The 14,781-nt window shown below is 40.7% G+C and overlaps 1 protein-coding gene across 1 annotated transcript in view; it reads left to right on the top strand.

The window, feature by feature from the left end:
• The window catches only part of LOC118241968 (E3 ubiquitin-protein ligase TRIM21-like), a 23,207-nt gene extending 20,886 nt beyond the window's left edge, over positions 1-2,321 (top strand). The window contains exon 7 of the mRNA XM_035529623.1: positions 1,293-2,321. Coding sequence (XP_035385516.1) covers positions 1,293-1,840 — 548 coding nt within the window. The 3' untranslated portion in view covers positions 1,841-2,321. The remainder of the gene's footprint in view (positions 1-1,292) is intronic.
• Positions 2,322-14,781: the final 12,460 nt, after the last annotated feature.

Below are 14,781 nucleotides of genomic sequence, written 5' to 3'. Positions count from 1 at the left end.
CTTCTATTAAAACAGGACAATTGGAAAAGCAACAACAGCAGCTCTAAAAGTAATAATTGCCATAACTGCTTCTTTAGATAAATGGACCTACTGTACAGCTTTTTTGATTTATCAAAGCCGTTTAAGAACTATATGGTTGGTAGAATACAGTGTATGCAGGCTGAATGTTTTATGTGGTAAAAGGTGTGCATATACATATATTCGAAACATTCTTGTCCATATAATTTCCTTTACACTCTGGCCTTCTACCAGAGACCTGGGAATTTAAGAGTGTGGCACAGTAGTTTTGCTATTGCGTAGGATTTTGCTCTTCTGGACTGAGGCTAAAGTTGTCATTCCTGGCATCTGTTGGACCCACTCCTCCAGGTTATGGGTCACTGCCCAAAGTGCCTCTGTCACCACTGAGACAACCTTGTTCTTTTCAGTCCATTGTACTTTTCCAACTTCAGATATTCCTTCTTTGATGGTGTGCAAAAAGGCTGCAGCAAAAAGGGGCAGGAAGCAAGCATAAAGTCCAGAATAAAAAAGCTGTTTAATGAAAACATATACGGCAGACCTGGGCCAGTAACACCAACACAGCAATAACAATGATCCACCTAGCCTAGACACAGGAATAATTTATACACATAGGAATTCTAATGTGTGGAACTGGAGGCATGAATAGCATAGAATGTGGGCTGCCAATAACGCAAGGTCATTGGTATATTAGGAGTAGCCAGTTTGTTTGATTTTTGAAGTGTTTTCTCATATTTCCGTTCTGTTGTTGTTTTATTAAATGTTGGCTGAATGTTTAATAAAACACTAGTTAAGTTTCATTCAAACATTTTTCTCTATATCTATGGCCAAAGGGTATTGGGCAATCTCTACTTTGAAATGTATTCAAATGATAACTTAAAAAGCTGAAAATTAAGTAAACCACTGAATGGGAATATAAAACTATTTTACTTCAGTCATATCTTGCTGTTAAAAATTAATAAACCATTAAAGAAAAAATATACCCACAATAATATATTTGTTCGGACACTGTTGCACTGCATCCAAGAACAATGTTAGCATGCTAAGGAAGGGTCACAGATATACACAGATATGAACATTTTTTAGTGCTATCTTTTCCATTTGGATCATATGACATATTACTTTAACCAGCTATTTTAACCAGTGTCACTGACTATTTTCTCTTAAATAGTGCTCTATTTCTTCCCTAGGCCCCTTTGCTGCTGTAAATAGCGAATAATCAAATGACTTTGCCACTTATTTTTCACCTGACATACATGTTAACTATTGCTTTCCAGTGGATGTGACACTGGATCCCAACACTTCTAATGCTCAGCTTCTGGTGTCTGATGATATGAGAGAAGTCCAAGACACTGGAGAGAGAAGGACTGTCCCTGACAGCTCTGACAGGTTTGATGTCTTTGCAAGTATTTTGGGCCTGAATCAGCTGCCCAGGGACAAGTCATTCTGGGTAGTGGATGTCAGTGACAAACAAGGCTGGGATATTGGGGTAGCAAAGGAGAAGGCCAACAGAAAGGGGAATTTGTCCCTTAAACCAAGCCAAGGCTACTGGGTCATCGTGCATTACAATGGGGATCAATACGCAGCTCTGGAAGACTCTCCAATCCCACTCTTGCTTCAAGATAAGCCTCAGAAAGTGGGCGTGTTTGTAGACCAACAAATGGAGCTGGTCTCCTTCTATGATATAGGAGCCAAGGCTCACATTTACTCTTTTACTGGCTGTGTATTTGAAGATGAAATTCTGCCCTATTTTAGCCCTCATCTTAAGCAAGGTGAAACCAACTCAAGCCCTTTGGTTATCTGCCCTGTAAATCTGGGTGACTGATATTTTTAATTAATGGTAAAGGATGTTTTACAAGAACTACAAAGCCTAAAGACTGAAATATGTTATATGTGGAGAGCTCTATATGTAAAAACACATCAATCAGTAATCTGGAAAAAATTATAAGCTTTCTCTTATAGAACAAAATGTATTGTAATTTATGGACATTTCACTATGTTCAGAGTGCAAGAACTGTTCATAAATTGTTCATAAATTGCATTTAGTAATTTTCTCATATTTTAAAATAACTCCCAGGCATGTCTAAATTTGACTAACAGGGTTCCAAACCTATTATACAACTTGAATAATGTTTGCTTTGCTTTGGCCTTTTCAATTCTTACCTACATTACTGATTTTATAGCAAGATGACATCATTTACTGATATCTTTTTTTAACAATAGGTGGCATTTTTCCACCCAGACAACTTCTGACTTCATAAAGAAAGGCAAGGAAAATTGTATTTATATAGCACATTTGACACAACCAGGTTGATAAAAGGGCTGCACACTTATTAAAAATAAACATAAATACAACATAAGACATTCTTGGGGTGTAACGGACATTATAGCAAAAGAAAAGTGCATATTAAAACTGTTCTTGTTATACAAATAGTGAATGTCTTACAGTTTATATTTTTTGAAGTAGGCACCCTTTAAATACATATATCAAAAATTATCTGCCAGTATGGTCAGATAATTAATAAAATTACTTTATAAAATGACTTCTAGAAATATGTTACAAATTTTAATATTCTTACAACAATCTGTAAATGAGAAATTTCTAAATTTTAGGTATTTAATTTTAGATATTTACTTTAGAATTAAGATATTCTCACTTGTTAAGATCTGAGTATTTTGTAGTGCAGTTTTATTGTATGGTATTGAATATATGGTATGTGCGTTTATGTAAAACTCATTCTATATAGTTCTGTACCATTCATTCTACAAATCACTAAGCAAATAAAACATTTTAAATCAAAGTTTTGGTGATTCATAACTGGACAAGTTGTAATATTTACATACATTTATTTACAGATTCAAAAGCATTAATGTTCTGTGTCAAAAAACTGAATTACAAACAGTACAACTATTAGGTATGGTTATGGTCACACAGTTAGGGACAGACACTGACATTCAGGGGGGTTCCAGATTACGTTACTTACCTGTGGTTACTAAAGTGGTGCACCTGTGGATGGTTATAAGGCAGGGTAAAAAGACAAAGAAAAAAAACGTCTCAGCATGCACAAGGACCTGAGCCTGGTGTCCTGGAGAGAATTTGGTAAACTTTGTGTAACGGCTCGAGTACCACAGGGCACGGAGCAGGATGCACAGACTCTCCTGACGGTGACAGACGTTTATTGAAAGATGCATACATCAGTGGCACTCACACATAACATAAACAGCAATCATGAACACAGGCATTGACAATGTGAACATGGACATGAATGAAAGCAATGTGAACAGAGACAATGACCGACAGTGACGCACACACCGACATGGGTTTAAATACAGAACAACAGGTACAGTTGTGTGCAGACATGTAGGCATGATTACACTCAAGAAAAAACAAGGTTTCAGTCCTGGATATAAGGTAGTGTTGCCTCTAGTTCATAACAGAACCAGATAGGGTATGGAGGTAGTAATACCAGTGCCATGGGTTTGCTTCCCAGGGAGTGCATGTACTGTCGTAATGATAAGTATATAAGTTGTTCTGCATGAAAGTGTTTGACCAATTCTGTAAATATACATTTCATCTTAAAATAACACTTTGAAAATGTCAATAATTCCAAGATTCAATTACATAGAACATCTAGGGAGAACACCTCGTTGACTTTGCAAATGTCTGCATAATGTCTACAGAAAATTTCAAGAGAAAAGCAGAAAAGGGTCACATACGTTTATTGTATTGTTTAAAGGCAATTATAGCCAATTCTGACTTTCAGTGTATAGTGCCCATTCATGAAAATGAGCTATTTGTGACCACTCAGTTGCTTTTATTGCTTTGCTTTTATTGTTCACACAAAGAATGTGACATATCCAAGAATTTGACACATTCATTCGGCCTGCACACAATGCATTCTACCAGACAGATAGTTCTAGGGTCAGGCAGGAGTCGAAGTCTAGAAAGCAGGCAGGAACCAATAACCAGGAAAACACTCAGGATAAGGAAACGCTCGGTACACCACATAGGTTAAGCAATACTTCACAACGTGTAGGCAAAGGAAGCTTATAAAGGGGGTGATAATGACCAGGACCAGGAATCAGGTGTGTGCTAGAATTCCGGTGAGTCAGATCAGGGGTGTGTGCGAGTGGGTGTGGCTGTGTGGGGCTGAGGGTTGTTCCTGTGGTTCATAACAGTACCCGCCCATCTGACGGGTGGCACCGGACACCTGAGAATGGGGAGTCCTGGACCTACCATGGCCCCGAGGGCCGAGATGATCTGGGTGAGCAGCTCCATAGCCCTCACAATCAATGAGATACTGAAGGACCCCGTCACGTCTCTGGGAATCCAACAATGCATGGATGGCATAGGGCGGTTCTTCAACGATATCCACAGGGGCAGGGTTGATGGTGGTTGTGGCTACAGACACAGGACTGTAGCGCACAGGTTTTAACAGAGACACATGGAAGGTGGGATTCATTCTATGCCTGGGGGGGAAGCTGTAGCTTGTAGGATATGGGGTTGATCTGTTGAAGCACCTTGAAGGGACCGATGTACCTTGGGCTTAATTTCTTGCTGGGTAGTCTGAGCCTCATGTTGAGAGTGGAGACCCAGACCTTCTGACCAGGATATAGTTGTAGGTTGGGGTTACGGTGACAACTGGCAAATGTTTGGCAGGTGTGTAAAGCCCTCTGCAAGTCGACGTGGGTGACCTCACATGGTCAAGAGAAATCACTGATCTAAAGCCTGTATGTCAGTGGGGGAGTAATCCCATGGGAAGAGGGCTGGCTGATAACCATAAACACATCGGAAGGGAGTGAGTCAAGTAGAGGAGTGTGTGAGCGAATTGCAGGCATATTCCGCCCATGGGAGGAATTTGTGCCAGTCCATTTGTGAGGTACAGTATTTGCAGAGGAACCTTTCAACTTCTTGGTTTACACATTCAACCTCCCTGTTGGACTAGGGATGGTGATCAGAGGAGAGGTTCATAGTTATGAACTTTTTACAAAACTGCCTCCAGACTTGTGATGTAAACTGGGAACCATGATCAGACACAATCTCTTCTGGTAGACCAAATATGTGAAATACATAAGAGAACTTGGCCTCTGCTGTCTCCAAGGCTGTAGGCAAATGAGGAAAAGGAATGAGGTAACACATCTTAGAAAACCTATCCACCACCATCATTATGACCGTACTTCCATCAGAGGCAGGTAAGTCTGTAATGATGTCTGTTGCGATGTGAGTCCAGAGTTGATGTGGCACAGGCAAGCGCTGTAACTTCCCAGCAGGGACAGTGCGAGGGTTGTGTGACTGGGCACAGACTACACAAGACATTATATAATCCCGCATATCATCAGGAAGGGAGGGCCACCAAAACTTACGGGACAACATGCGTGTGGTGCGTGTAATACCGGGATGTCCATTACATAAGGTCATATGAGCCCATTCTAGTAATGTTCCTCTGAGGGTCATCCTTTAGAGCATTCTCTAGGTCGTCTTGGAAGCCCCACCGAATGGGAGCTAGGAAGCAGCTATTTGGCAGGATGGTCTCAGGATACGGGTTGATCTCTCCCTTGTCACAGATGCATGACAAGGCACCCACCTTTTGATTCTTGGAACTGGGACACTGTGAAGTAAAGCCGGGAGAAGAACAACGATCACCTAGCATCTCTTGGGTTGAGTCGTTGAGCTGACTGTAGGTACTCTAGGTTTCGATGGTCCATATATACCAAGAAGGGATGTTCAGCCCCTTCTAACCAGTGTCTCCATTGCTCTAGGGCAAGTTTGACTGCGAGAAGTTCTTGGTTTCCTACATCATAATTCCTCTCCGTGGGCTGTAGTTTCCGGGAGTAGAAAGCACAAGGGTACAGTTGAAGTGGGGTGCCTTGTCTTTGTGACAGGACTGCCCCCACACCTACCTCAGAAGCATCCACTTCCACAATGAAGGGAAGAGAAGGATCAGGCTGATGGAGAATGGGTGCCGAAACAAAGGTCTCCTTTAAAGTCAGGAAGGCCTGATCCATGGCCATGGTCCACTGAAGCTGCTGTCTGCCTTGTTTCTTGAGGAGGTCCAAAAAGGAAGCAGTTATGTTACCAAACCCCCGAATGAACCTCCTGTAGAAGTTTACAAAACCCAAGAATTGTTGCAGTTCCTTGATGGTGGTAGGTTTAGGCCAATTTTGGATTGCAGTCACCTTATCAGGGTCCATGGAAAGGACTCCTGGTTTGAGGGTACACCCTAGAAAAGTGACGCAGTTCCTATGGAACTCACACTTCTTGGCTTTCGCGTACAGGTGATGTTGTTGGAGACGCGTCAGGACGGCCAGTACATGATCCACATGCTCTGCTTCGGATTGGAAAAACACAAGGATGTCGTCTATGTATACTATCAAGAACTTGCCTATCATATCTCAAAATATTTCATCCATAAAAGCTTGGAAAACTGAGGGACTATTAGATAACCCATATGACATTACTAGGTACTCATAATGGCTTCGTGTCGTGATGAAGGCTGTCTTCCACTCATCACCCTCACATATGCGTATGTGGTTGTAAGCTATACGCAAGTCCAATTTTGTGAAGATGATCACTCCTAGCAGACATTCATGGGTTAAAGAGATGAGGGGAAGAGGGTAGGAACACTTTACTGTCATCTCATTAAGGGCCTGGTAATCGATGCATGGAAAGTGGAGGGCTGAATGAAACCGTGTTGTAGTGCCTCAGCGACGTACGCCTCCATAGCCGCCTCCTCTGGCCGGGAAAGAAGGTAAGGCTTAGATCTTTGGGGTAGGGGAGCCCCAGGAAGGAGTTTTACAGCACAGTCACAAGGTCGATGAGGTGGGACTTTAGTCGCTTTAACCTTAGAGAACACGTCCGAGAAGGGTCTATAGAGTGGCAGGATAGACTAGAGTGCTGGCGTCTCTGGGCTCTCAACTGTAGTGGAGAAGACTGGCAAAGACACGCAGTTCTGAAAGCAGTGTTTACTCCATGATAATAGTTCAGCCATGGACCAAGAGATACTAGGGTCATGGGTAGACAACCAGGGAAAGTCCAGTATAATGGGGTCACGGGACATGGGTAGAAGCATAAATTGAATTGACTCACAATGAAACAGTGTTACCGGGACAGTTTTTTGTTGGACTACACCCTCACCTATAGGTTGGCTATTAAAGGAATTAACCCGTAGCAGGGGATCTAAGGCAAGTCTAGGGATTCCTAGTCATGTAGCTAACCCAACATGCAAAAAATTCCCTGCTGCACCAGAATCCACCAAGGTAAAGAGTAACACTGGTACCATCGGCCATAAGGACTACAGGGAGTTCCGGGATCTCTTCCACTCGCAGGATGATTGAAAACAGCCTTGAAAAGATTGTAGAATTCTGTCTCTGACTGTAATGCTGGGTCTTGGCTATCCCAGAGGGCAGTTTCCTATGCACCTGCCCCACCAGTCAGTAGTGATAAGACAAATTGTACATGGTCCTTGTTGGTGATAAACTGCGTGGCATAATGGGAAAAGTACATGGAACACTGCTTCAGGAAGTTTTTGCATCAATCCGGGGAGCCATTAAACCAATCAGGGACGACAACGGGAATGCATTGAGCAACCATGAGAGATGGTGAGGGAGCCACAGCAGTCATGGTAAGAACCACGTTTGAAAGTCTTTGAACAGTTTCACGTAGCTCAGCCATGGAGACCTCCTGCTGGGCCAGTCTGTTTTGTACTTGTGCTGGATCTATGATAGGCGAAGTATTCTGTAAGGATTGCACACACACAGAAGAGAATCCAAATGCTAGAGGTTTTATTTTAGCAAACAAACTAATTCATGGAACTAGACAGGGAATCATGGTCAGGTCGGTCCAGGATCTAAACACGGGGTAGCGTCCGGGTGGAATCCAAGGGTCAGGCAGGAGTCGAGGTCTAGAAAGCAGGCATGCTCGGTACGCCACATAGGTAAACCAATATTCCGCAATGTGTACACAGGGAAGGGAAGTTTATAAAGGGGGGGTGGTAATGAGGGGAATGGGAATCAGGTGTATGCTAGAATTCTGGTGAGTCAAATCGAGGGTGTATGTGAGTGGGCATGGCTGTGCGATGCGGAGGGTTGTTCCTGTGGTTTGTAACACCTACCTCCCCCAGCGCATAAGAGGTCAGTCCATAATTAATAAATGAATTTTTAAACTATTAAATTCTTTTTGTAAAAAGACTTTATAAACACTTTATTTAAAATTATTTAGAATTTATATAAAATTATTTAAAATTAATGCATTATTTATTGTATATATACACAGGATAACATGTTAAATATCCTATGCCATTAGAAAATCATTAGACCTTCACATAGGGCCCTGCTTACTATCTTCACTCCAGCCAATCACAACATCATGAGCACTTCTCAGGGGTCATCAGATAGGCACCTTTGTTAGTGTTTTGTTGAATTAAGACCATGACAATTCCAGGAGGCTCAAAAGTGAGATTTGGCATCCCAGCCATGTTCCCACTGAATTAAGATTATGATTAAAAGAAAACTGCTGTTTCCCATGTGACAATGGCTGTTGTAAAAAGCACTATATAAATAAATTTGACTTTGACTATATTATCTTTTTATTACCTTTGCGAAAAACATCTAGCTGGCCTCAGACAGTCTGACTGGTAGACATGAGTGTCAGGTGACAGTGCACCTGTGGATCTCTATCAGCAGCAGATTGGTGTTGATGTCCAAGACCTTGTGCACCTTTTTGTCTATTACACATCTGGTCAGCTGCTTATAACAGGTGGGGCAGAACACCCTAACTTTCCATTGATGGGATATCCACACCATCAGATAGTGGATGAAAAAATAATCTGGTGTTGAAGCCTGCTGGTATATCAGTGATAGCACTTGTGGCTCATAGTAAAACACGTAGTACACATAGTGAATAGTATTCTGGTGCAGAGGAGCAGTGATATAAACAGAGTGATTGGGGATATGTATTAAAGTGAATCTGTGACTGTAGTTTATCTTTGTTTGTTTAAACATATTTTAATTTGAATCTTTTTTTTTGTTGCTGTTGGTTCTTCTCATCTAGATGGGGTGAATAAGACTGGAGTTCCATTGTGCTGCCGGTAAGGAACCCAAAGTACTTATTTGGAAAGACCTGCCTGTGAAGGCCTATGGCTCATTGGCCTTCATCACTTATGCACTTCCATATAGAATGATTTTAAAGAAAACAGTACTCTCTCTCTCAGAGCCATCAGAAGATTTACAGGCAAAGACACTCATCCTGGAGTTGGATGAAAGACTGACCCTCTCTCCTAGCATGACAACCCAGTGGTCCCAAGTTAGAGGGACACTCTCATTCTCTCAGCACTATCCGGATGACTTCAATGGAACACATGCTTCTCCTGTGTCATCGTTCCCCCCCAGAGAGTCAAGTGCCAGCGAGGGGCAAGTGCCAGCGAGTCGTAAGAACCAGTATTTTCCCCTTTTATGTTTCCAGCTGGTATCAATATTAAAATAGTTTATTAATCCAATTAGATTAATTAACTCTTTCCTCTCATCTGTAATACAGCCTTCATCAGTCCTATAATTAATTTCCCCCTTTTACACACAATGGCTGTCACTTGTTCCCCTGATTCTCCTCTTAGATTTCAATTATGCTTGCATCACTAATTTAGTTTGATTAATAAGTTTCTTTTGTTGGTCTTGTTTGGCTGATAAGAAGATTACCCCATTGGTCATCTCCAGATGTTGCTTAAAACAGTCTTTTTTAATGTTTTGGTTTTACTCTCTTTCCTGTATTAGCCTAGCCCAGTAGGCTTTTATCCATCATAAATTATGTACATTAAGTTTTGCTTGGTTGCCTTGTTAGGGTTGTTATTCTAGTGAGCTCAATACTCCTGGTCATTAGTAGAATTTTAGTAAAGGATAGCTGTGCATTTTTTTCCTATCTGTGCTTATTCAGTTAAACCTACCTTGTTTATTATGTCTATTGATGGTCATTTGTTTCTAGGACTACAATGCTCTAGAAATCTTTCCAGGTTCATCAGTATTCAGTTTGTCATAACTTCAGGGACTTAGATAATATTGGCAATAAATAATACTTGCATCAGATCTGGTCGAGACACCCCAGCATTTTACAATAGCTTGCAGCCAGAAAAGGTGAGGAAATGCCATAACAAAGGTGAGATAGATAGCATTGCATTAAGCTATGTGTACATCATTGGTCAAAGTATCCAGATCTTCCCACATATGATACACATAGTAATTTGTTTCCAGGACATCAATGCGATTTACCTAACTTCAACTTTCCCAAGGTCATCACCATGCACATCTTCATGCAATTACATAATTCTAGCAAGAAGTGCACCAAATCCGGCCAAATCATAGAAAACCCAACATTTTAAAATAGCTTGCAGCAAGAAAAAGTGAAAAACACCAATAACAGGTGAGATGACACTGCTGTGTGACAGGAATACAAGTTGTTGGTTTTTTTCCACATTTAAGTAATATATTTACCTATATAGCATAGAATCAAAGTGGGAAATAATAGACTATAAATAATATTAATCATAAATATTTACATACCTAAACACAAGCACGGAAAAAAGGAAATGAATAAATAAATTATGATTTGCCAACAACACCATCACAAACATCAAATGTTTTTGAGCTGAATTGCAGAGCAAAAAACAAGGTGGTTATTGATGTTAAACAATTCATGCCTCAGGTTTCCCTTCACCCCATATCTTGTGCTCTGACTGGCTGCAGCTCAAAGCTGTTTTCACTGCTAGTGATAACAGGGTCGCAGCATTTTTCACACTAAGGATTTGGATTCCCTGACATGGCCAGATATCTAGCCTCACACAGTGATCGATAGCCCTGAGCTAACACTTATTTGCTTCTGATCTGATGCTTTTCTTGGTGACCTCCAAAATCTGTAAGTGAGAGGAAATCCATAGATAAAATTGCATATTGAGAACTTGGCATCAGAGACTCATTTTTGGAACATCTCTTAGTAGACTATTATTTTTAAGCACTGTTGAAAGGACCACAACTGCAAGCAGGTACCTTCTTTGCAGTGTTCTGTTTGTCAGCCAGGGGTTGTTCATGAGCCAAAGGACTCTTGTCCCTTACAAGGATCAAACGCATGTCCTTGGTATTGCTAACACCATGCTCTGACCTACTAACCTAAACAGTGACTTGCTTGCAGTTCTTGAGCCCTCAATGCAGTGGCAGCGGGCCCAATTTGGTGAAACTGTAGACATGGCATGCACAAGGATAAATGCACTTTTCGACTGAGTATAGGTGCAAGTTGATACCTATCACTCAGTCCTCCAAATGTTTAGTCTGCAGCCAAGTACTGAATTAAATTTCAAAACCACAGAAGCTGTTGTTAAAGAGCAACTTAGTGCTCAGTTTGTGAAATAAATGTGTCAAATTTACAGTGACAATGTGGCTAGCTACAGATCTCTGGAAGTTTTCATTCTTGAAAGTATTTGAAGCCATGAAAAAGTATTCGGTAAGCATTGGTTATCTTATTACAAAGAGACAGCTAGAGACAGTGACTGCCAGATGTGACATAGCTCAAATTATATAGTGTTTGTATAACATGTCAGAAGCATTGAGATCTATTCATACATTTTCCAGAGAAGCTTTTTCGAATTCCTAGCTATAGAAAACTTTTAGAGCTAATTCTGGATTTCAACAAGAAGCATTGTGTCGAGTCTTTAGCTTTTGTCCAATACCCAAAGATGTGCTCTCAGTTGGGGAGTTAGCTCAAATGGAATTAGCTCAAAAGTGGTGTGCTTGTTTCAAATGAGAGAGGTAGTGGGGTTGGTGCCCACATTCTTCAGTGTTGAATTTGCAGTACTTTTCTATGGTGAAACCATTACTGATAGTTGAAGATTTTTGGACTTGCTGCTTCCCTATTGCCTTGCGCACATTACATGACTTGAACTTTTCAAATTGTGCTACTGCTCACACTGCACAACTCTATATCTTGGAATCTGGAATCCTTAAGTTGTGGTATCTCAATAGCAGGCATAATCGGGTCCCAACACTTTTCACACAAGATTTGGACTCCTTGACATGGCCAGACATCTAGCCTGCTATATTTTGTTTGTTTGTTCATCTGCGAGCATCTTGGATGGCTTCTTTGATCAATTCATACAGTAATGGACAGCTCTGAGCTAATGGCAATTTGCCTCTTATTTGATGCTATTCTAGGAGACCTTGTAAGCAAGCAGAAATCCATGGTTAAGATGACATATTGTTAAGTCAGCTGTAGCCACTAAATTTTCTGTTCTTGTAAAATCTCTTTTGACTGTTTTTCAGGTAATGTTGCAAGCAGAACAACTGCAAACATGTGACTTTTTTGCAGTGCCCTGTTTGATGGCCAGGGTTCATTAATAATGCATGACCTTATTAATTCAAATTCAAATTCAAAATGTATTCAAAATTGATTTACACAGTGCTTTTTACAATAGATGTTGTCACAAAGCAGCTTTACAAATGTCCAAGTCCAAGCCCCCAGTGAGCAAGCCAAGTGCAAGTGGCAAGGAAAAACTCCCTAGAGCATGAGGAAGAAACCTTGAGAGGAACCAAGACTCAAAGGGGGGGGGGGGGGGGGGGTCGCATCCTCCTCTTGCCGAAAATGGTCACCACAATAATAACAGCTTAAAGTGAAAAATAAAATAATAAAATCAAAAATAAGCAATTGATGTCTAGCTCAAATTTGTAGAGGTCCCAGTCTTGCTCTGAGGTGTGCATGTGTCGGAGACCCAACCTGCAAGAGAACGTCCATTAAGGGCAATGGAGAAGTGGTTGGCTAGGGTGGAGGTGGGGTCGGCTACAGCAGGGGACAATAGGGGGGAGGTGTGAGTAGCCATGGTAGTTGAGATGGGTGGAGTCTCAGTAACATCATGATATCCCACAGGAGAATGCCCATTAAGGAAAACAGAGAGTAATTGGCTGGGGTGGAGGTGTTGTGGGCTACAGCAGGGGACATCAGGGGGTAGTAGGAGTAGCCAAGGCAGCTGAGACGGGATGAGGCTCAGTAACATATATATATAACGTGGTCCTCGTTCTTTTACACTGAATTCAAATCTGTTTTAAAGATGTCTCTCTCAGGCATAGATTTACAATAAGTACAGGTGTATGAAATTCACAAATTATGTGGTATCAGAAACGTCCTTCTTCGATGTCCAGCAAAACAGAGGAGGTCCACTTTTTGATTTTACGATTTTCCATCGGCCTACTATACATAATATGTGAGTGTAATCAGTTATAAACTGTTTGTTCCAAGTAATCAGCTAAAATCAATTGTGTAGATCACATCTGCTAAATGCCATACATGTAGATGCAAATAAGATAGGTTAGGGAATCCTGAAAACTGCAAAAATACATAATAAACAGGCTGTTTTATGTTGTATCAGCAAAATATTGTGCATATAACATAAACCACAAGTATCGCATTGGACTTGGTGATCACTTTGTGATTAGTACAGTTTCTGGGAATGTTCCAAGCTCTTGCCAAAGGTACCTTATAAGACATCTTACAGTTTGTTATATTTAACTTGCAATTAGGCGACCAATTAATAAGACCAGATAGCTAGCTAGATATCCTATGTTGCCTAGCTAACAACTGCTCCTGCATGTGGTCAAAAGAAAAAAAAAAAATTATATATAAATGTTTGACCTCACAAATGTACTAGAGTAAGAGTATAAGGTACCCTCTTTTAAAATAACTTTTTAAAAGTAGAATTTGTTCAAAAAGTTACTTAAGTAAATGTAGAGCATTAATTAATACACACCTCTGTGTATTAGCCATCCCAGTGGACTTTAGTAATGAAAATGAAACTATCTTAGATTATCATACATAAAGATCAGTGCTTACTTAATCTAGATAGTTTTACATGGGCTGCCAAAGGGGAGGCAGGATGTATAAGCAGGGTGGGGGCGTGGGGGTGGGGGTGAGGTATATAATTTGACCAGGTTAATTTATTTAATATTTTTGTATATTAATGCTACAAATATTCAATTCCAGTGCATTTATTTATTTCCTCTTTTTGCTCAATTCTTGGTAGTTTTGCACGAAAAGCTGATTATTTGGTAATACCCAATTGACCTTCACAGTAAACGATAAACAGCACATGGGAAACTAAAGCAAGCTGTTAGTAAACCTAAGGTTAGCCATAGGTTAACTATTAGTTGCAATTTGTAAGTCACTTTGTGACACATTTAAGATAAATTAACTAGAAATGTGTTAACACTGAAAGCCAAATACAGCTCCACTGTTTGGCAGCTAACAAGCTTATTATATATCAATATTGCACATCTGTTGCTTAACTAATACTATAGTCATAATTTCCCTTACTACTTTCTGGATTGGCTAATTATGTCGCCACCACATTTGAAAGTGTACTAAATATATTTTATAAAATCTTTCATATCAGCTTATTGCAGTTAACAGTATGTGGAGACACGACACTAAGCCCATGTGGAAAAAATCTATTTGGTTAGCTTAGCATTGTGATTATAACAACACTTAATACCGAATAAAATGTTGTCAAAATAAACATCCTGATAAATTTCTTTGTCACGGAACGCTCCCGTTGCCACTGGTCACGTGGTACGGCCCTCCGCGTGCAGTAGGAGTCACTTTGTATTGTTTGTAACCACGCCCCCATGATGGCACACGCCTGCACCTGGTTTAATGCTGTGCGTCTGTGTGTGTGCCCCTGTTGGTGTGTGCATCGGCGCTGGTCATTGTTTGTGTTGCTAGTCGCACGTGTATTCATGTTA

Source organism: Electrophorus electricus, chromosome 9 (assembly GCF_013358815.1).
Source record: "Electrophorus electricus isolate fEleEle1 chromosome 9, fEleEle1.pri, whole genome shotgun sequence".
NCBI classification, from domain to species: Eukaryota; Metazoa; Chordata; class Actinopteri; order Gymnotiformes; family Gymnotidae; genus Electrophorus; species Electrophorus electricus.
Note: the sequence above shows the minus strand (reverse complement) of the source record. Positions and strands in the feature narration are given on the sequence as shown.